General features: G+C 43.7%; 2 protein-coding genes across 6 annotated transcripts; one reads left to right on the top strand and one right to left on the bottom strand.

Moving 5' to 3' along the window:
- Nucleotides 1-2,199: 2,199 nt before the first annotated feature.
- rrs1 (ribosome biogenesis regulator 1 homolog) lies at nucleotides 2,200-3,737 on the top strand. Its single transcript, XM_077013386.1, has one exon. It carries the CDS (start codon nucleotides 2,239-2,241, stop codon nucleotides 3,286-3,288), a length of 1,050 nt encoding a protein of 349 aa, XP_076869501.1. The 5' UTR covers nucleotides 2,200-2,238; the 3' UTR covers nucleotides 3,289-3,737.
- A 6,763-nt stretch (nucleotides 3,738-10,500) lies between these two features.
- mybl1 (v-myb avian myeloblastosis viral oncogene homolog-like 1) lies at nucleotides 10,501-23,194 on the bottom strand. 5 transcript variants are annotated; one of them, XM_077013381.1, is made up of 18 exons: nucleotides 23,094-23,194; nucleotides 22,874-22,953; nucleotides 22,631-22,715; nucleotides 20,209-20,308; nucleotides 19,817-19,888; nucleotides 19,555-19,647; nucleotides 17,126-17,346; nucleotides 16,824-17,010; nucleotides 16,482-16,556; nucleotides 15,924-16,022; nucleotides 14,954-15,184; nucleotides 14,388-14,765; nucleotides 14,175-14,314; nucleotides 13,958-14,072; nucleotides 13,758-13,868; nucleotides 13,557-13,667; nucleotides 13,183-13,365; nucleotides 10,501-12,993 (listed from the first exon to the last, which is right to left on the bottom strand). In XM_077013381.1, exons 3-18 carry the CDS (start codon nucleotides 22,651-22,653, stop codon nucleotides 12,856-12,858), a joined length of 2,277 nt encoding a protein of 758 aa, XP_076869496.1. In that variant the 5' UTR covers nucleotides 22,654-22,715; nucleotides 22,874-22,953; nucleotides 23,094-23,194; the 3' UTR covers nucleotides 10,501-12,855. The 5 variants fall into 5 exon arrangements, with proteins under 5 accessions (XP_076869496.1, XP_076869495.1, XP_076869500.1 ...); XM_077013380.1 differs by having other exon boundaries at nucleotides 23,090-23,165; XM_077013385.1 differs by lacking the exon at nucleotides 15,924-16,022 and having other exon boundaries at nucleotides 23,090-23,165.
- Between the last annotated feature and the right edge of the window lie 328 nt (nucleotides 23,195-23,522).

The following is a 23,522-nucleotide window of genomic DNA, read 5'->3' as shown; positions in this document are numbered from 1 at the left end:
TGAGCAAATTAGGATGCAATAAAAAGCAGATGACATGACTATAAAGGCAAGAGATCACCACAGGTTTTCACAATTGGAGCTTTGGCTGGTAGCTGCCTTTAAGCCATCATTACTTCATTTTGCGCATACATCTCCTTTCCCCAAAATATGTCTCGAAGAATAAACAGCCCAGGACCCCATGCGACAATTTTTTCATCTGGAAACAAACGATGACGAATCCGCACCGGCAGCAACATGAATCGGTGGACAGGGTCTTTCCAAGCACGTTCGTGCACAGAAACAGCTTGGGACTGCTGAGACAAAAGAGGAGCTTTTGTATGTCATCCAAGCTTGTGTTGAGCAAGTGTGCTCAGTCTCTCCTTATTAACAGGCTCACCATCCGGCCACCTGCAGGCGTGTGGAGAAGTCGTTCCTGCCCTCAGTTCCATAGCTGTCAGCGGCCTCACTTTCACAGGAAAGCTTTCATCCTGGCCCAAAATAACACAGCGTCATTCACCAATACGTAGCCACTGGTAAATGCACAAACCTGAGAGCTACTGTCCTCCAAAACCTGTAATGACTGAACAGTTTGTCTTGTTTTTCCCCTTACATTGCCACACACATGTAGTAAATTGTTAGAAATAAAATTTTTAATAAATGGTTGGTCGAATGATGTGTAATTTTGATTACGTTTTCCTTTAATAAATTCACAATTTATAAAAAAAATATAAATATATGTTTATATCTGGCAATTCGGCTGTCTGACAAGCCTGTCATAATGAAAATGATTCAGAAAGCAGCATTGGTTACTTTTCAGGGTGCCTGCTAAATTATGTCACAATCTACAGTCTTTCAGTTGCATTTGGAGAAGTTAGGTTTAGAAATATGTTTAGAAACAAGATCAATATTCCTTAGTGTGGCTTAGAGTGGAAATGAAAGCACTGGTGCATCAATTTATTCTGAATGTCTGTACTTTACATGCAGTGAAACACTTGGAAGTGAATTTTAAAAAATGAATTTTTGTGATCCACAACACCACAGAGTAATATCCTGCATGAAACCCCTGCAATTACCACATACAGGTATTGAAATTTGCACTTGGAAATGTTATACTGAAAACACAGGAATCTATTCAGCCTGGATTCCTCGTGAATGATCTGATGTCTACATTGCAACTGCTTCAAAATGTGAGCTTGATTTCCAATAGACTCTCATAGACACGAATTGGGGAAAACACAAATTGGGAAGAGCCTCTTCTCTCAGAATGACTCTCTACTTTCTAATTGATTATAACACAGACTCTCATTACCTTTACAAAAAGAAACACACCCACCCACCCACCCACCCACACACACACACACACACACACACACACACACACACACACACACACACACACACACACACACACACACACACACACACACACACACACACACACACACACACACAGAGAGAGAGAGAGAGAGAGAGAGAGAGAGAGAGAGAGAGATCACCGTGCTCTTTGGATCCATCCATGCTTTTCTTGGCATGGGCTGATAGCTGCAGTTCTATAAGTCATAGTCTATGGAAATTTTAACCACCCCCATCTATTGAAAGACAGCAGTCATAGATGCACAGTTCTGGTTAAAAAAATAAAATGGAGCTAACTGTCCACACTAATGAAGACAGGAGAAGTGCATGTAGAGAAACAAATGAGGGCATATCCACTCCTTATCACCAAGTCCACCACCATTGTCCTTCTGCGCATTCTCTGAGGAACAGGGCGATTCTTCAAAGTATCTTAGTTCTCTAACTGTGACTAAAATAATAATTAGGTCTGTCTGTGTTGTATGAGTAGATTTTAGTGGAGGATGGCCAGTAGTTTAGATATAGTGCTCATTGCCAAGTTACATTCGCTTTGATTTGGTGAGTTGTGTCAAAGGACTGGTTGCTTATAATGCAGTTTTCTCAGTTTTCAATTTTAATCTTTAGTATAATTTAACTATCCTGTCTTCGATTAGCAATGAAATGTTATTAAGGTACGATTTTCTTGAGGCCTACATTTTCACTTTTTTAATGTACATTAAAACCTTTTTAATTGGATTGGTGCTATTTTTTTTACATGATATGTTCTTGGGCCACTTGCCTGTGTCCGTTAGCCAGTAGCGCCACTTGGTGGACAAAGATAAGAAGTATTTCATGACCCGGAAGCAAATAACTCATTTGTGAGGCCGGAGTCTCACTACGTGAGTAACACGTGGGTGTCTCGTTGGAAACATGGCTGCCTGCACTATCGAAGACGTGCTTGCTAAAGCTGAAAAAGATGAAGCTGAAAAACTAAAAAGTATAACGGTAAACAAAGAATTAGACCTAGAGTTTGACGTAGGTAATTTGCTCGCCTTGGACAAAAACTCGATAAATTCGCAGGAGTTTAAACAGCAAAACAAAGAAGATTTCCTTCGTTCGTTGGCACGAGACAACACGCAACTTCTCATCAACGAGATCTGGAAACACCCAGCAGAGCGAGTGGAGGACGTTCTGGTGGTTAAACTCCCAGATCCAACCACTTCACTACCCAGGGAGAAGCCCGCACCCAAACCCAGGCCTCCGACAAGATGGGAACAGTTCGCGAAGCTTAAAGGTATTCAGAAGAAAAAGAAAACCAACCTGGTGTGGGACGAGGAGAAGAAGGAGTGGAGGAGGCGCTGGGGGTACAAACGTGCCAGAGACGGAACCAAAGAGTGGCTGATCGAGGTTCCCGAGTCCGCAGACCCAAACGAGGACCAGTTCGCCAAGAGAAAACAAGCAAAGAATGAGAGGGTGGCGAAAAACGAGTATAACCGCCTGAAGAACATCTCCAGGGCGCAGAAGACCAAAGTGCCCGGGGTCGGACTCGCTCCGTCCGCCAAACAGTCCAAGGCAGAACTGACTCGGGCCGTGAGCATCGCGAAAACGTCCACGGCGTCCGCGGGGAAGTTTCAGGACCGCTTACCCAAGGAGAAGAGACCCAAAAACACCGGCAAGAAGAGACAGTTCCAGCCCGTCATCGGCGACTTCGCCGGCGAGAAGCAAAAACAGCTGGATTTACTAAAACTCATGGACAGTAAGAAACCTCGTCTCGAAATCACCAAAGCAGTCAATAAACAGATGAGGGAGGAGGACGCAGAGTCGAGACGTCGGAGGGGTCCAGGACAGAAGGGACGGAAGAGACACGGTCCCGGTAAAGGTCCCGGTAAAGGCAGGGGGAGCGGACCTCCCGGTAGAGGGAAGGGCAAACCGTCCAAAGGCAGAGGACGAAACCCTCGCGCGAACCCGGGGAAACGTTAAAACGCTTCGCTTCACCAGAAAACCCAACTTTGGCTACATGTCCATCCATCTGAAAGTGCGTTGCTCGTCTCGAAGATCTGAAGTTCCTTCAGATGCTGCTGCTGACCAGGTCTATCTGGAAAGTGAAGGCTTGGATCTCAAAGTCTCGGATGATGAAATTGATTTTGACATTGTTACAATACGTACAGCGTGTCGATATTAACTTCTATTTGGCCAAATAAATGTTTGCAGATTTAAGAACAAGTAAAATTGGACGCAATTTGACGGATACTGCATGTACTTTATCCTTGATTTTTTTTATTGGTCAAAGATGTATATAATGTATCCGCTATATTTGTAATCCTTGCGTGCAGAAGCCCTTGGTTTCAGTGTTCACGCTTCATCACTGTCTTCACCTTTAACACTGATGCATCCTTTTGAATTGTCCTTGAATAAATATATAGAGATTATTAGCATACCGTGTAGTACTTGATAATAGATAAAACATCTAACTGTATAATTAAAATCTGATCGTATCACAATTCACATATATTTAAATAGTAGTTTCTTCAATTTGGCCAATTCTGTATCATGCTCTTCCATACAAACATCTAATTTAGGTTACATCGGTTTGACCATATGGCGTCCTTTGCGCGTTATTCAATAAATATGCATGTAGTGCCCTCTTGAGGTTCAGTGGTGATATTACATGCTAACATGTTCAACGCCGTTGAGTTTACAAATGCTGACAGATAGTAAAGCACTAGCGGATTCTTTGTTTTAATAACACTGTGATAGGTCATGTAATTGAAAAAAGACTTTTTAGCCATGATATCTAGATTCTTTAACACAAGTGTACAGCAGAATAAAAAGTACTTACTCTGGCAAAGTATTGTAAGCAGATAAACATACTAATAATATATATATTTTAATTGGTAAAAAAAGTATACTTTAATTTTTTTAATGCAAGTCAATAAAATCTAATCAAATATTTATAATTCCTTATTATTGATCAGTGTGTTTTCCCTAGCAAACAATTTTCCTACTAATAACAAATTCATTTGGGGATTGAATACTCTATGCCTGCACATTTATGCTTCTGTGGAGTCGGTGAAGCTCTGAGTGATTGCATTATCCATTAATCCATCCTTCATTCAGTTGATGAATGCTGTTTGACCACTGACATCAGCCCATAGGGGAGCTGGGGGTTTGGAGAGGGGAGAACCATCTGTTGATTGCTGTAAGACCAGTCAAAACAGCAGCTATCTAACAATCACCACCCCACCAGAGGACTGGAAGATGGGACGCTGTCAACATCAACATTCATCAGTCTTCCAGCTGAAGCCACCTGACCCATATAGAGCTGACAGTTGTCTCTGTTCATCACAAATGTGCACTGAACCAGATGGAGAGAGAATAAAGGTTAAATCTAGTTTTAATAGATATTACAGCAATTAGCAAATGTACAATAGCATTTTTTTTTTCTATTGTCATTTTTTAAAAGACTGAAACATTTGCCTATAACATTTGACTAGATGTTAAACTGCATTACAGCATTTTTGCATTAATTCTATTTGAAAACGTTAAAGCCCCTCAGCAGAAGTGATTACATTTATTTGCACTGTGAGTCCACAATCTCTTATAAGGAGCCTGACTGCTAATGTATTCAGTCTGAGGCATTACTCAAGAAGCTACGTGGTGGAGAATTTGTCTGCAGAGCACTGTGTTGCCAAATAGTGTCACAGGGACATATGGAATCCAGTAAGATTCGCATTCAGGTGTCTGCCTACATGGTGCCAGTATTGCTTTAATAATCCCTTTGGTCCATCAGTGAGACCTATTCTTCACTTTAATGTCTAATAACAGCGCAGTCCTTGAACAGCTTAACAGACTCTTGTTAAAGGTACACTCAAGAAAGATTTCAGTTGGCCTGGCTTTGAACTCCGAACTAAATAACATTTTCAAACAGACTTTCCTCTTCACTGACAAACTGCAGCGACAGCCCGTCACTGGGGAAATAATTTTAATTTGACTACATTTTAATTACAATTCCGAGTGCTTGCTTCGAGAAACAATAACACAATTTGTCCACTAGGTGGTGGTCACACACAGATTCCGACCTCAGTCGACGAGGCGGAGCTAACCACATAGACGTCAAAGACGATGTTTCAGAGCACGAGGACACAGAATGGCCAGTGTGCCCGTGCCATCGAGGTGAGTCATGACACATGCCATGTACTTAGAAGCAAAGCATGCATCCAGGCCCGAGCTAAAAGTAAATATATTTGTACATTATGTCACTTACATGGATAAAGACATTTAATATTTGTTATGAGTGAGCCATTATGAGTCATGTATGAATGCAAAAATGTGAGTGTTTCACAAAGATCTGCAGTAAGATGATTCTAAGAATGAGTTCTCCACTGCAGGGCTCCCATGTTCTCCACTACACCTCCCCACACACCACCACCACCCCCCACCCCCCGAAAGCAGCTGCTCCCTCTCCCAACCCAGCACACCCCAAACAGGTGGCACATCTCAGAGGTCATTAGTTAACAATGCACGCAAGCAGCATGCCAGATCTGATCAGTTCTCACTCAAATGTCCACGTCTCTTAGAACGTCACGCAGAGAAATAGCACACGCACTTCACACAGCACTCTCACCCTGAAATGGGACAACAGAGTTTAACAACAAATATGTTTACTTGTCACTCCATTTATGTTGTAGTCCTTGCTGTGCTAGGAGCCGACCCTCAGCCCTTGTAACGCCGTGTTAGTGCACCAGTAGTGTGAGTTTGGGTAGTGTCCTCATTGCGAGTAGTGACATCCCCCCACTGCTAAAACCTGGGCCTAACAGCCCGACAGCCTGCCCCCTCTGTTCCCTCCCTTTCTCTCTCTCCCTCCTTCTCTCTCTCCCTCACTCCCTCTCTTTCTCTCTCTCCCTCAAAGCACTGGAATCTGGGTCAGCAGGAATAAACAGAGCCTTTGTGTTTGTTGTTTCCTCTTTGTGTCACCCCAGTGGAGGCAGGCAGTGAGGGGGGGGGGGGGGGGGGGGGGCTGCAGAACGGTGCCCACAGCTCCACAGAAACCTGCCCAAGCACCCCATGAAGATCCAGTGCTAGGAGGTCAGTGATGGGGCGGTGCAGAATCAGGCGGAACAAGGATTCCCAGCCCGGTGCTCATCCAGAAGTGCTGTACATGATTTGGGCTGATTAGTATTCACACCACAGGGTCGGTGGCGAGGAGCGTGTTGCTGCAGGTACACCACCACTGGGATGAGCTGTGTGTTCCTCACAGGGGAAATGGCTACAGCAGTGGTGGTTCTTGCCCAGTGGCAACATGGTAAATATGACCGAATGGAATATCAGTGACTCATGCCATATGGTGGGTGTACATGAGTAGAAAATAAACTGTAAGAGAACATAATGTTACAGAGTGAGAGGATAACTGAAGACTTGGCCAAAACATACACAGCAAATTCAGAAGGGTTAAATTTCCAGTGTTGTTGTTGCCTGTTAAAAATACAGTGTTAATTCAACACTTGTTTACTCTAGATCAACGATATGAGTGTTTTTTCCCCAAAAGAGTTGGTGTTATTCCAGGGAGTTAAATTTGTGAAACTCTGTATGGTGTTGAGTTTAAAATCAACACCTGACAGAGTTTCTCCCAGAATTCCTACGTATACTACGTAGCACACGCCCACCAAATTTTTTTATGTTTTAAAGCGTTTTAAAGCGTATAAAAACTTCAAGTTTTAACACTATAGTTTTTTTTTCACATCAGAATATTTTGACGGCACCCCTGAGGAAGACAGACCGCACCCAAGGGTGCCACGGCACCCTGGTTGAGAAACGCTGGTCTACAGCACAAGCAGTTTCACGTCGTGACTTCTGTTGTAGCTATTGCAAAGCCAGTGCTGTTTTAGGTGGTGTGCTTGTTTGATATACAGGTGAATTCAAACTGCAACTTGTGTGGTTTTCTTTCAAGTGTTCTTGTTCCTGGAAGTGAATTTGGGGATTATTGACTACTAGAAGTATTTAAAATTTCAGTTTTCTATGTTGAGCTATATTTAACACTTTCCATCGAGTTATTATATTTTGAACCTTAATCGTTGTTGAATTAACACCGTAGATGGTGTTAACATTTGACACTACACTCTAGTGTTAGATAAATTCAACACTGATCTGTGTTAAATTTCAACTATTGAGAGTGTTGTTTTAACACTATCACAGTTAACACTTTCAAAAGTGTTATTTTAACTCAATCCCGTGTGGACCAATATAGACACTTTGAAAGTGTTGAATTTAACACCCTAGGAGTTGAATTAACACTTCCAAATTTGCTGTGTACTAGTACATAATAATTTCCCACTTTTATTTGGTCATAATATGTAATTAGCCATAATATATCATTGGAATTTGTATTTATTGTCAACGTAACCATCTCTCTAAACTTTATCATGTGTCTATTTCTTTTACTAACTGTGATTGTCCCTTTATTCTCCTACATATAGACAATATGTTACATATGGAAATTGATTGTTTTATGTTTGAGTGTAGTTATTGCTTTGCGCTTATTGCCTGAAAGTGCAGAAGGAAATTGCATAAGTATAATGAGGATAACAGCTTACACAAAATATCTTTTTCCATTATGTTCATTTCCTTGTGGCTTTAGAGTGGAGGACCCAGACAAGTCTGGAAAACTACACAAGTGGCCACCACACCCAAAGATTACTTCAAGTAATGGTCCTGTTTCTTCATGGGCAGGATACATGCGCACTTGTACACGCTGCTATCTCAAGAGATACCATCTTTTCAGAGACTGACCCAAAGCACAGTCACTAATTATAGTCTCTGACTGCAGTGAAATGTTCAGAGTGTGCATCGCGTCATGATCCGTGAATATAACAGCCAGCGTTATTTCTCTGAATTGCTAATAACTGACTTTCTGCAAATTTTAAGCGAAAAGGGCACTACAGCCATCTGCTCGGTACAGCTCGGCCGGTTCCATGCAGGGACAGGCTCAGTTAGTGATGTCAGTGATGTTTTACTTTTGCCCTGTTCTCTCGCTGTGGCCCCTGCATGGGGAGACAATGACATGCTCTGCACATGGACGTGGGCTCACACACACACACACACACACACACACACACACACACACACACACACACACACACACACACAGTGAGTGGCCTGCTGGTGGGAGCTGGGAGGGCCCGTTTGCAGGGTTTTCACGTCTGCAGCAGCTGGTACCTGGGGGTCACCTGCAACACACCTGCTGGGAGGCAGTGTGAGTTCTCTCTGCTCCTCCAGGTGCAACGGCCACATTCAAAAGGCCCGAATCTCAGCCCATACTGAAAGTGACACTTTTCCAGCTCAGATTACAACCCACCAATCAAGGGCCACAGAAGGAGAGAACAATAATATTCATTCATATATGTATTCATTCACACATTTTCTTAAGTATTATATCAGATGTACTCTGGAATCACCAAGTTTACACAGATGAAATACACTGCCCAGTTTTGGAAAGTAAGTCCCAGAAATGGTGCAAAGCTGGTACACTTTTGCTCCAACAAACTCAAATCTGTTCAAAATCAAACTCAAAGTTATTCTACACAGTAGTACCCTGGAGTTAACTCAAATTCCTTTTATGTTTTTCAAGATCTGCTGATACAAAAAGACTTAAAAAAAAGAAGAAATGTAGAATAATAAAATATTAGCTGGAACAATCTGTGTAAGAGTCATTTGTAATCCACATAAATGTGCCGATTTATAAGAGCAGCGGGACAATCAATCATGGCACAATCATGCCATCGTTTTTATTTTTTGCCAACTTTTTTTTCTAAATCTGCTGCTTTTAGGTGGCTGTCAGACGCCTCCCACAAACCCGTGGCTCCCGCCGCGTTGCATTCATTCAAGACATCCTCCGTCTCTTTGCCCTCTATAGTAATGTGCCCGCTCTGGGTAGTGTCCAGCCTCTCGGCGGTAGCCCTGTCCAACACTAGTGGAAACACTGACCTGTATAAGCATGCGGGCTGGGCGGGCAGCAGGGTGCCTCTCCTGGCTTTCCCGCCCGAAACAGGCCCTGCGCTGGGGGTGCTTGCCAGATGACTGGGCCTGCCACTGCTATAATGGCCTACCATCTGCTGTCTGGCACACACAAAAGCTGGCAGTGTGCACACAGGCACAGGGGGGAGGGGCTTCACAGGGATGAGTTTCCACTCTGCCACATGCTGTATTGGGACACTTCTAAACACACACACACACACACACACCCTCTTGTAAGAAAGCGGTGATGCATGATTGTTGAAGGGAAGTCGCAATGGGAAGTGTTATCCATCTGAGCGGATGTCACTTCTCCATTGTTCCATCCGCAGTGTTTACAACACCAAAGCCCATAATACTGTGTATAATAAATCTACATAATTAAGGCAATTTTATGACAGTGATTCCAACCAGCAGTTCTGTCCTTCCAACAACCGCATTGATTAATGTCACCCTTTATCTGGAGAAGTTTCAAGGGCTAAAGAGGAAGCTTAGTGAAGAACTCTGGATGACAAGATGTCCGCCACACCATGCATTAGGTGTTTGTTTTAGGCTCGGTCAGCTACGCTGGAACACTCATCAGTCAAAAGGCGTCTGATGTGTTTACGCCAGTGCTGATCTACTCTAAATCACAACTACACAGCTTCCTCCAGTCAGGGGGAGGGCTGGTTGTGTCATGGGGTTTGTGATGGCAGCAGAAGGCGTGTGAGTGGGGTCTTGTGCCCCCTCCATTTGGGGGCAATTGAGTGAATGGCCCTGAAAAACTAACAGACTCAGAGAACAATGGAGCCAAAGGACATTATTTCATGGACGAGTGGGCCTCTTTGGTTGGAGCAGCTGACCCGCCGTGAGGCCTCGTTTGGAGAGGTTGTGCGGCCGTAGACCCCAAACCCCGACCTCGCCCCGTGTGTGTGGGCAGGTCCTCTCCACCTGCAGTCCTGCCCCAGACACCTGGCTCTCAGGGAGGATGAAGTGAGCAGAAATCAGGACTCACTGCACAACGCGATCATATGACACGAACGGGACTATTCTGGCAAACAACCGACCTCCTCAGGGGCACTGTCAAATGTTATTAAGAGACTTTGTAATATGGTGTACTAGCCTGAACTGAACTTGTTGAACCAACTGAAACTTGTTTAAGAACTTGTGGGGTGGAAAAAAACATGTTCCTTTCATTTCAGTGAACAAAGTATTTTATTATTTTTTTCTCCTTAATAGGTACAAGGGTGACAAATGATTACTGGCAGGATTCAGAGGCAAGAGATAAAAACATCTTGTGAAAATGTGGATTTGACAGATAAAATGAACTTTTCATGCACTGTTTTTTAAACTGCTACATATACATACTCCCCTCAAATCTAGGATTAGGTGGTTGAGTGTTAGAAAATGAAATTTTGCACGCAAAAACATGCATTAAAAACACAGAACCCACACACACACATCAGACATTAGTCAAAACAAAAACACCGTAGCTGTTACCTGCATTGTTTTGAAATATTATCTTGTGCCATACAACATGGTGAAAATCTCTGTGAACTCAGGGATTTCATAAACATACATCTTATGTAGTTCTCTATGGAAGGAAATTCTGCTTGAGACAGGATGCCCTTGTGTTTGGATAAACAACTTGTATTGTTACAGCTGACAAGTTGCTTTGTATGTCACCAATGCTTATTTGAATTAAAATGCCTTAATGCAGAACTCCTCAAAAACCTCCAGTACTAATGAATGTGAGACGTTTCCGCCCAGATTAAAACGCTTTAACAAATGCTCTATTGTAACCAAGGTTATCTTAAATAGCAGTAAACATAACTGTCTCCATACATGAGAGCAGTTCAACGGGTCTACGTTGACAAAGGACTATGCTCGTGTTTCTCGCATTGGTATGTGGCCTCTTCATTTGTGTTGGTCACTGAGCAGCAAAGCACACCCTTCACTGGCAGAGTGAGTGAGAGAGAGAGGAACTCTGTTTTATCCTAACGCCACCTGTCAGTGTTTCCTGTTCACTAAAAACAATCAGGCACCACCATAACATGGACTCACAAAATGTAAACACAGGGTCCCCCCCAAAGGAAAAAACAAATAAAAAAACAAAACAAAAGACACTATAAACAAACAAACATACATATAAAAGTGCAATTTGCCTACACTGAACATTTGGAGGCTGAATGCTACCTTTGTAATATTTAAACTGCCTTAAATCAGGAGACGGTACTTTGGAAATGTGTTACTGTTAAAAAAATTATTCAGACTAATTGGAAGACTGGAGGCAAAATATGTTATTAAAAATGTTGGGAAAAAATGTCATGAAAGGTAGCCAAATCTCTCTTAATACAACAAAAATAAAATTATTCTCTTTATATCTTTAAAATAAATAAATTAGTAAAGATTTAATAAATATACCCTACAATCCTAACTGAAGGTGATATCCATCTCAGGGAGACTGGGAGTGTCCTGGAATGTGTTACTTTTGTGAGACTAGGTATTAAAATCAGTACCAAACATGATCTCTTGTAGGCTAACTAAGCAGCTACAATGAAAGCTGTTTAAGCCGCAGTCACAGACGTGAATGTCAGCAAAGGTAGGTTTGTTTTAAAACTGGTGCTCAATAAACATCTCAACTTAGGTTTTACAGTAGAAAATAAATTATAGAATGAAAAACAAGAGGTACCCTTCTTTTTGAATCTATGTCGCAAAAAAGCGCTGTACAATACATTCAGTGAGTTGTTACACTCAGCAAAATCACGGAGCCAAACCTTCACTGTGGTCAGAGCTGAAGTGCTATCCAGTTCCTGCAAAGAAACGGCTTGAGATCCTCTCCTGTAGACAACCACAATCAGTAAAACTCCTTAACCACAGTCAGTAGTGCAACACTGCCAATGCTCTCTAATTCTTAAGACACATTTATTTTTAAAAAATCCTAAAAACTCTGGAAGGCAGACTCATACGCGTGTCCTCTTATGTCAAAGGGAAACTGCACCCCAGTCTTTTTGCTGTTGTTCTCTTCGGTTGTCTGGTAATGAAATGACGAGACCCGAGGCGCTGGAAGCAGACACTTTCTTTCTAAGCCACCGAATGAACCGAGAGGGCAGATGGAACAAGGATCATACCGCAAACATTCTCTCAATTCAACTGCTGATCCGCCACCATTTCCATTTCCCCCCAAATTTGGGCACAATTCCCTTTAAATAATGTGATGCTCAAATGTGACTCACATCACCTCTGTCTACATCCAAGTTATATGAAATGTCTATTTATTTACCTTCCCTTAAATCAGCACATCTAAAACTATTTGTCAATGCACAAGTGAAATCGTAAGTGTAAAACGGTTAGCATTCTTTTAGTCGCAAAACCCATCTATGGTTCTATTGTGCCTCTTTATGTGTTAAAGTACTTTGCAAATACATTGTCAAATAAGTATCTCTTCAGTGGGCATATACAAAAGAGGTGGTTTAGTCTCCTACAGCTGACTGTAGGAAAGGTAAATCAACTGGGCGGGGTTGGGGCGGGGACAGCTGCTTGGAGGCGGAGCTACGGAGCTCACAGCACCAGAGCTCTGGAGGTGCACGAGGGGTGCTGGGAGTTCAGGTATCGCCTGGCCTGCTCTGTCATGATCAGCTGGTCTTCAGTCTTGCCAAATACCACTGCCTCCCATTCGCTGCTCAGCTGTGGGGGTAACTGGATTAACAAAGGAAGACATTTTGTTTTGTTTCTTCTTTGTTTGGATGGAGGAACTGATTCATAAAACACACCAATTATCTATTCTGTTATCAACAACAGGCATCTTGTTCCAGTATCGTTTTACTGATTATTCTAATTAATAGTGGCACACCTGGTCCTTTTTTCTCAAAGCTTCAGACACCCTACCTGAGTGGACGTTTGAAAGGCGGTGCTTCTGTGTGTGTGAAGCTCTTTTTTGGCCTGTGGGCTAAGGGAGCAGTTGGGAGGCTGGGAGTCGTCCTTCATCGGTCCGGACGAGCATGCAAGCTCCTCTTCCTCAGCCAGAGGAATCATCAGCAGGGCACTGCTCAGCAAACCATCATTGTGGCACTGGGTGAAAGTTAAGGCCACCCCGATCAGACCAGAGACTGAGACAACTGTTTGTAATATGTATACATACACATACCCAGTGACAAAGATCCCAGACTGAGGGAAGAGAAAAAAAAAAAAACACACACACACACACACAAAACACACAAAAAAGGATTTACTGTCAAAGGATTTACTGTCAAAGGATTTACCTGTTCATTACTGCTTATGCGCTGCTGAGGGAACAGCTGCACATTGAGACAGTCCTTCCCCCAGCTGTCCAGCAACAAGGACTTCCTCACTTTCCTGGATGGGACATCTGCCTAGAAAACACCCCAGAAGACGAATGAAAACAGGTGGAACAGAAATAGAAAGACGGCCAGCGAGTAAAGAGAAAGCGGAGAGCGACATACCTCACTCGGCCTGCGCTCGGGCAGGACCTGCGTCTGGGTGAAGAGGTCGGCTCCTGTCTCCTCCTTCAAAACTTCTCTAATGTCCTCCTCGAGGAACGCCAATGGCTGGGGCTTCGCATGTGTACACACCAAAGATGTTTGTACGCTGGAGATTTAACACTCTCTTCCCACCCGCACAGTATCAGGTGTCAGACGCTTACCACAATTTTTAAGGGCCCGTGCATCTTCTCCTGGGCAGCCAGGGCGTTTTTGAAGGGTGTAGGTGTCCTCGGGGCGTGGCACATTATGGACTTGCGAATCTTGGGCGTCCTGAAACTGAAGAAGGTGTGTTATAAATGTGTAGTGATGTATTAAAGATCAAAGGGGCACAAATCTTGTAGTCTTGTAGGGAAGTGAGTGGAGCAAAGACTCTTGTACCCAGCATTCTCTTTCTGGTGTTTAGGCGTGGTTTCCCTCTGGTGAGGCGTGCCGAGGAAACACTTGTGCCCACACACCGGCGTGGACGTGAGCGAGGGGTGCTCCAGGTTTAGGTGCTCCGCCCCGGAAATATTGAAGAACTGAAGTGAAAGCAGAAGTGAGAGTGAGAGTCATGTGGGTGAAACGGAGCGGGCGTGAGGACGTGTGGCGTACCTGAGAGGGAGAGAAAGGCAGCCCTTTGACCGGCGTGCCTTTGGGCGAACTTCCCCCGTTCTCTGTGTAAGGAACGCAGACTCTGGCATCAGCGAGCGAGCGACCCCCCGTCTCTCTGGTCTTCTTTCGTGGAATGTTCGGGGGTGATGTGCCGAACTTGCTCGTGGAAGGCGTGTGGTGATGGACGGGCCTCCCCTGCCCCACCACAACCTGTGGCCTGCCGAGTTCTGGGCCGGCCGGGCCACCGAGGTGGCGGTAGTCCATGTCCTCTGTGACTTCCTCTGGTGCTGGATAAGCCTCAGCAATGGAGGGGGTCTTAGGAGGGCTGACAGCCTCAGACAGATCGAAACTAGCCACCTCGCTCCAGGACATCGGATCCTGTAGAGGACACTTACAATCAGCAACAGCCTCAGCCTTGGTTTGACATTTGTGACACTTAGATAAACCAAGATGGAATAAACCAGATCTTCCCCCATCAATATAAATAATGCTCAATTACGTTCACCTGCGTCAGCAAATCTAAAAGCGATTTAGTCTAGGACTGAGTGTACATGAGAGTACTGCACCGAGTCAATGAGCTCCATGGTCTCTGCAAACTCGGGGATGGTGTGCAGGGTAGAGAGCACAGCACTGGCCTCCACCGCCAGGAACTTGCTGGGTGAGATGTGCAGGGGCGCAGAGGGAGTGCAGGCCCCTCCCACACGGCACCGAGCCACACCCCCCTCCTCCAGACTCCCCGTGGTGGCCATGGTATCATCCGCCATGCTGTCGTTCCAGCCGGAGTAGTTCTCTGGGTTCTGAACAGGAACAGACCCATCAGGAGTCAGAGCGGAGGAAGTGTCATGGGACAGAGGGGAGGGGTTTAATGACATAAAGGGGGTGAACACAAATCACAAATGTCTATTTAATTACCTTCCCTTAAATCAGCACATCTAGAACTATTTGTAAATGGACATTAAATGGTGCCCAAATGAGTATAAAAAAAAGGAAAACACTGAAATAATCCCTACAAGAGTCAAGGTACTAATCTGTGTACAATTACGTATGAGTGATATGCCTAAATTAGCAATAAATAAACACAATTCTCTGCTACATTAACATGGTGAAAATGCACCTATTCACCTTCATAAGTTAAAGTGGACTTACAAAACAGTGAATTGTTAATCGGATCGAGAACAAAACAAAAAAAAAATGTTTTGCACACAAAATCATAAACATAAAAGAACTAGCAAAGCACTATTTCCAACTTGGCAGGTGAAAAAATAAATATTTTTTAATGATGATGATGAAAGCAATGTCCTCCAAGTGAGTTTTCTCCTCCGGGACGCGCACATGCTAGACTAGCAGGTCTAATGTTTGACAGCGGGAGGACCATCAGGGTGGGGCATCAGCAGGGGGTGGGGTGGTAAGCTGGGGTCATCAAGCGCAGCTGTTGTGGGGGTGGAGTTGAGGTGGGTTATGGCGAGGGGGGGGTGGTGGAGGGGGGTGGGGAAGCCTAGAGCGCACTATTCTACGTCAACACGCAGCGGTTCTTACGCGAGGGCCGGACCGTCTTCTGACTTCATTCTCGGCTGACATAAGCAGCAGCTCGAGCTCCTTAATTCGCTGCTCTTTGTCAGGATCGTCGTGGCACGGCTGCGGGGGGGCAGGGTGGAGGGGGGAGGAGCCCGAGAGGAAAGGAAGGAAGACACAGGAGAAGAGACGGACACAGAGAGTTTTTTACTCAATTACCACAAACACTTTGTGCGCTCTCTTCCCAAACTCCACCGGGTACAAGACTGCTGGGCTTGATTCTGCAACAGCTTTACCCAAAGGCCAGAACTGACTCTTTGGAGCTTGTTACAGTGCACATGAATATTTATGTAATGCCCACGGTGCAATACAGAAAGAGAGCAATTCATAACACCACGGCACACACATGCAGTTCAGACACGTACACACACACACACACACATACACACAAAACACAGACTGCCGAGTCGATTCTCTGACTGAAAGAAAAGAAGAACAGGCCTCTGGAAGAGGTGGAAGAAACCAGGCAGGGAACACAACCCAGGGAGAGGACGGCAGAGGCGTCTGTAGGGAGCCACTCACCGACACGAAGCTGGAGCCCTCGTTCGTGCTGTCCACACACTGCCCGTTCACAGAGCCGTACGAGTATTCGGCCAGCTACACGCACAAGTACAAACAGAACAACGAATGACGCTGCAGTGACTTTGGAGGACATTGGGATGTCAAAACATGTGCCATTTTTGTGTTTCATATTCACTGAGTGGACACGAAATCCCTGGCTTACAAGAAGTAGGTTAATTCCTTTTTTCAATTTCAAACCCAAGACGAATGTCATTTAAAATTTCCATTTTCAAAACAACAATTTTTCTGTTTTCTGTTTCAACAGCACAGCAAGAGGACACACTGAGGTTAAAGAGTCGAGACCTGCGATTGGCCGTTGATGAGCAGCTGACTGTGGCCGTGCAGGTGCTCCGCGGGGGGGCAGACTTTGTGGCGTCTCTTTGGGGGCTGTTCAGTGCAGAAGCCACTGCTGTTCTCCTGCAGGTAGCCTTCCTGTTCCACCTTCCTACGCATGGTGGAGTTCCAGTGGTTCTTAATGGAGTTGTCTGTCCTTTAAGGCAACATACAGTGCAAATATCTCCAAAACACTGTAAGGTGGGGCAAAGTATGCACATGCACGAATTTTGCTTAAATGGTTACAGATACACACACACCCACACACACACCTTCCTGGTAGCAGCTTTGAGATCTCTGCCCAGCGGTTCCCGAGGCGCTTGTGTGCCTCATAGATGATGCGATCCTCCTCCTGGGTCCAGGAGGACTTCTTCACCTCAGGGTTGAGGTGGTTGTGCCACCGCTCTCGACACTGTTTGCCTATGCGGCCCTGAAGGTGCTTGGCGATGACGGACCAGCGCTTGGGGCCATACTTATGCACTAGCTCGATCACCTGTGCAGACACAGGCTACGTTAGATTATACTTATGCACTAGCTCGATCACCTGTGCAGACACAGGCTACGTTAGATGATACTTATGTACTAGCTCGATCACCTGTGCAGACACAGGCTACATTAGATGATACTTATGCACTAGCTCGATCACCTGTACGGACACAGGCTACATTAGAAGATACTTATGCACTAGCTCGATCACCTGTGCGGACACAGGCTACGTTAGATGATACTTATGCACTAGCTCGATCACCTGTGCGGACACAGGCTACGTTAGATGATACTTATGCACTAGCTCGATCACCTGTGCGGACACAGGCTACGTTAGATGATACTTATGCACTAGCTCGATCACCTGTGCGGACACAAGCTATGTTAGATGATACTTATGCACCAGCTCGATCACCTGTGCGGACACAGGCTACGTTAGATGATACTTATGCACTAGCTCGATCACCTGTGCAGACACAAGCTACGTTAGATGATACTTATGTACTAGCTCGATCACCTGTGCAGACACAGGCTACGTTAGATTATAGTTATGCACTAGCTCGATCACCTGTGCAGACACAGGCTACGTTAGATGATACTTATGTACTAGCTCGATCACCTGTGCAGACACAGGCTACATTAGATGATACTTATGCACTAGCTCGATCACCTGTGCAGACACAGGCTACGTTAGATGATACTTATGCACTAGCTCGATCACCTGTGCAGACAAAGGCTACATTAGATTATAGTTATGCACTAGCTCGATCACCTGTGCAGACACAGGCTATGTTAGATGATACTTATGCACTAGCTCAATCACCTGTGCAGACACAGGCTAAGTTAGATTATACTTGTGCACTAGCTCGATCACCTGTGCAGACACAGGCTACGTTAGATGATATTTATGTACTAGCTTGATCACCTGTGCAGACACAGGCTAAGTTAGATGATACTTGTGCACTAGCTCGATCACCTGTGCAGACACAGGCTTTGTTAGATGATACTTATGCACTAGCTCGATCACCTGTGCAGACACAGGCTACGTTAGATGATACTTATGCACTAGCTCGATAACCTGTGCAGACACAGGCTACATTAGAGGATACTTGTGCACTAGCTGACCTGACTCTCTTCTTAGACTACACAGCACAGTTTTCAAGGTTGTTGTTTTGTTGTTGTTTAAGTTTTGTACTCATTGTCTGGTTGATTTTGTAAAGCTGATGAGTGAGCTGCACTGGTTACTGGTCACATCATTTATCCAGTATAAAATTCTCACTACCTTCAAAGCCCTTCATGAGCTGAACCCAGTTTATCTTGAGGAGCTAATCCAACCCTACAACACAGCTCTGTAAAGTAGCCTTAGAATTTGGGAATACATACAGTAAATGAAATATAAATAAAGAGTATCAATATTTATTAATTTATTTGTTCAAGTCTTGTGACTTCAACAGAACAGCTACAGACTGCAGATACAAATGGTGAATCTAACTGGTCTAGAAACAAACAAGCAGCCAGTTGTCCAGCTCCGGTAGGTTCAGCTGGTTTGAGCATATCTACACACATCTACTCTCAAACTGCAGCTTGAACCGATTTGTTTCCTTAATGTTAGAGGGCTGAACAGCATATTCTTCAGAATATTTTCATTTTAAAGCTGACAAAAACCACCAGGAGATTTTCATTTCTGTGTAGTGAAACAGCATTCGTAGGATTTTTCAAGCACTGCGGCCATGTTGTTACTGTTCTGGAAACACATTACTTCAGCCCTCGGCTATTTGGCCCCAGTCAAACCTTAACCAGGACTGATTTCCACAAATGTCTCATACGGCAATGATCACTGTTATATAGCCGAACAAATATAACTGTGAATACACTTTCTATACTAGGGATACAGTTATTCTATGGGTAACGTGTAGCCAAACCTTTATCTGCTCCCCTATCTACAGATATCATCCAAGAGACGTTTTGTTAGGTATTCATTATGTAGCCACAAGCATCTTTTCTGTCGCTATTTAACGTTGGTGTCAAAGTTTGGATAATCATCCTGTGATGTCACTTGTGCCCATTTATAACGCTTTTAAGATAAACTGTTAGGAAACGAAACGCCTTCTCTTTGCTGTGGTAATATCGTAAACATGTACTTGATGGCAGAATCTCGTCAAGTCAAACAAAAGTGACCTTGGCTAAGTCTTGGTGAACACCCAGCTCGCCTTACCCGCTGATCCTCCTCTTTTGTCCAGGGCCCTTTTACCAGCTCTGGGTTGAGGACCTTCTGCCAGCGGTGCTGACACTGGCCATCTGTCCTCGTCTGTCAAGGGGCAACAGAATCCCAAATGAACACCTGAAACTAGGACACACCTAGAAACATCCCTTCTTACCTAATCGCCTGCAAATCATGGTGCATTTAGTCACACCCAGAACAATATTCTTAGAACCAACATTAATAGTACTGTCACGTCCGAACGTTTAATACTTACCGGGAAAAAATTTGCAATTAATCTCCATGCATCAGTGCCATGGTGCTCAACAAGCTTCTTTAGCCTCTCGTCCTGGACAAAAAGTCATTGTTTCCTTTTCTTAAACTGGCCCGCTTCGTTTGGTGTATTTACAGGGTGTCAGGAAGGATGATGGCCCACCCTCTTATTTTTCTCTGCAAATCCTTCCAAGCATTACTGTACTTTCATTATCACAAACAACTAATGTGGTCTTAGTTAATATGACACAAACTTTGTTAAGCATTTAAAGAGATAATTATACTATTAATTATACTGTAATTATACTATAACTATAATTATACTATAATTTTTTTAACCCTAAGACATTTTTAAAACCTTGGTCTTGAAGGGAAGGGCCTGGATATGCAAATTACCTCCTCCCGGGACCACTTGACTTTACCCAGCATCTTTTTAGAGCTTTTGGAGTCTCTGTTTTCAGGGTCTGTTGAATGACGCTCATCGTCCTCATCCTCACTGAGATTAATAAAGCGACAGAAAGAGTGAACGTTGTTATGTGGAAAAAGCATGCAGGCAGATGCAGATGCAAATCGTGGCCCAGACCAAAGTCCAGCCTTTATGAAACCACTTCCAGAGTGCAAACTTCATACTAAATCATTTGCTAAGCACTAAAAGCAACAAAACCAGTACATTATCCTTAATCTAAAGCCGTCAGCTGAGACTGAGCACTGAATAAAGAAGTTAGTCCAACTGTGGGTGATCTACGAATTAAAAAATAATCAATGTATTGATGTCAGTTGTGGTATTCTGATTATTATAGCAGGCTTATCTATACAGAACAATGACACAGCCTAATAAGGTAAACATAAATATTCTTGTGCTTCCATACATGCTGCACAAGTGGTGAACTGTCTCAAAAGGTTTGAATATGGAAACGCACTTGGCATGTGTCTGGAGCGATCAAGGCCTTCTATTGGTTGTTTGGCCCCAATGAAAGAGGTGTTTCAAGCAAGAAACATGCCAATTAAAACTGAGCATGGAGCCCCTCCCTCTGGAATAGAGTAAGGAGGAACTCTGAAATAAACAGCCTTTTTTCCTCCAGAGGTGTGCTGCTCACATCACAAACTCTGGAGGCAGGCCAAATGGATATTCAGCCAAAGGCACCACATACTCAGTCTTCTACCCAGGAAAAATGTTCTAAGTAATACATACATACATGCACTCACATTTTGGACATCAACATAAATTCAAAAGCACGAAATATATACCATAACATGGAGGCATTCTAAAATAATACAAACTGCAGGACAAAAATAATTGTGCAGACCTTTCAACTTCTTTCATCAGTGTCCTCATCAGCAATACAGTTTAACTGCTTTTTGAAAATAACATCCAAACCTAAGCCAATGTGACCAGAAACTGTTTCACCACACCCACCTCAGGAGGCACAGCGAAAGGGTTGAAGAGAGGAGAAACATGCACCACAGAGCTGTGCATTCATCCATAAATTACATAATGGCCATGCTTGGCTCTGTGTTTAGACTACCTAAGCAAATCCCCCCATATCTCTATTTTATTAGTTTTAATTTTTTTGGTAATGTTAGGATAATGGCCATTCTTTATGTACATACACGACACATACAGGTACAAAATGTATTTATTCATGTACTTTTTTAATGAGTCAATTTCTAAACAAGATTACACTTCATCTCACAGTCAAGGGTGTTTTAGTCATTTTAAGTATTGAGATATCAATTAATCTACTCCATGCCAACTAGTTACTCAACTATGTTCATTTACATAAACACTAAGAAACCATGGACTGGGATTCAAAGCAAAAAAACTATTTTGAAAGCTCAAAGGACACCATCTAGTCTAGTTCAGAACCATATAAGGTGTTTTTAGACTATGTGGCGTGTGTAAATGAGAGTTTTTATAACACAGTGACCTGAACTGTCTGGTCTGTGCAGTGACACAATGACGCACTGGTGACAGCGTAGGTGCGCGAGCCAGCAGCTAGCTAGCCAGCTAGCGCAAGTTCACGAAGTCTTGCGAAAGAAACACAAATAGTTGTATTAATTAACCGTGTTAAACATAACCGTTAACGACTGACAACCGATTCCCAACTAGACAAAAGTAGCCAAAGCGATTAAATATAATAGGTACCTGGCACAACGCTGCGGTGGGTCAGCGTTAGCTTAGCTCCAAGCTAATTTAGCATAGCATGGCTGTATCTTGGTTACCGAAGGCGACGCGCCCGTCAGAGAGAGCTGGTGTTTATGAACACTAACACACCTGAACACTAACACACCTGAACACTAACACATCTGAACACTAACACACCTGAACACTAACACATCTGAACACTAACACATCTGAACAATAACACATCTGAACAATAACACACCTGAACACTAACACATCTGAACACTAACACATCTGAACACTAACACACCTGAACACTAACACACCTGAACACTAACACATCTGAACACTAACACACCTGAACACATCTGAACACTAACACACCTGAACACTAACACACCTGTTTAAGGTAAGCGCCCTCCTTTAAAATGCACCATCGCATTTGTTTCTGTGATAAACCCCGCCGAGCACAAAACTGAACTTAGATCTTGGATCTTGGAGCCATATGTCAAGATCTTTTCTGGGTTGTGCATATCTAAATCCAGGAGCCAGTTAAGATAACTGAGACCCTTTATATAACATCCTCACTCGCAGTCATTGGACTGTACAATATGTTGTAGTTACAGGTTTATTTTTAATCATTATAAACTTTCTAGCTAGCTGTGTGGCCAGCTGGCCGAGCAGAGCGCTCACCTGCGGGGTTTGATGTTGGCCATATCCTCAACAGCGGTGACGTTCTCCAGAGAAAAGTGTCAGAGACCCAGAACTGAAGTTACGCCTGAAATCCAAATATAAACCACACCAACATCAAGCACACTGACACTGATCCTGACACACGCTGCTGTCAGGCACGTCCTGATTTTATATATATATATATATATATTTTTTTTTTCTTCTCCATTAAATTTGATGTCACATTTAAGTGACAAGCCTTACAAATGTTCACGTTCCCCGAGGAATAACAAATATCCTTCCAGCGCAGAAGACCAAAACAGCTCTCTACATAAGTGTCCAGTCTGAAAACACATGTAAAGTAAACGCGTGTAAAGTAAACGTGTGTAAAGTAAACATACGTAAGGTAAACATGCGTAAAGTAAACATATGTAAAGTAAACATATGAAAAGTAAGCGTATGTCCTCGCAGCACACTCACGCACAGCTCTGCCTCGCCCGCGCGAGCCCTGCGCTCATTTGTCCGTCCCGCCGAATCTCGCGCGCAGCCTCCTTCTTGCACACGTTTGAATCTGCGCACGCGGCCTCGCTGCTGATTGGCTCGACAAAGAAGGCGCTACGTCAGTGGCGTCTGTAAGTCCCTCCCCCCCGAATCTGACTTGCAGTTAGAAGTCTAGTAACTCATGAATATTCAAGTCAACTCGAAATGTATGTATGTATGTATGTATGTATTTGGTTATGATTTATTTTTAATTAATTCGATTGTTTATTTATTTATTGTTTGTTTGTTTATTCAAGCAGTGAACGTTGCAATGTGCTTCTGTATTTTGCAAATGTAAAGTACATTACACGCCAAGAGCAACGCTATTATCTCTCGTGGTGTAATATCGCCCTCTTGTGGACATTGTCAAAGA

Source organism: Brachyhypopomus gauderio, chromosome 7, assembly GCF_052324685.1.
Source record: "Brachyhypopomus gauderio isolate BG-103 chromosome 7, BGAUD_0.2, whole genome shotgun sequence".
Lineage (NCBI taxonomy): Eukaryota > Metazoa > Chordata > Actinopteri > Gymnotiformes > Hypopomidae > Brachyhypopomus > Brachyhypopomus gauderio.
The sequence above is the reverse complement of the archived record's forward strand: the minus strand, read 5'-3'. Positions and strand labels throughout refer to the sequence as shown.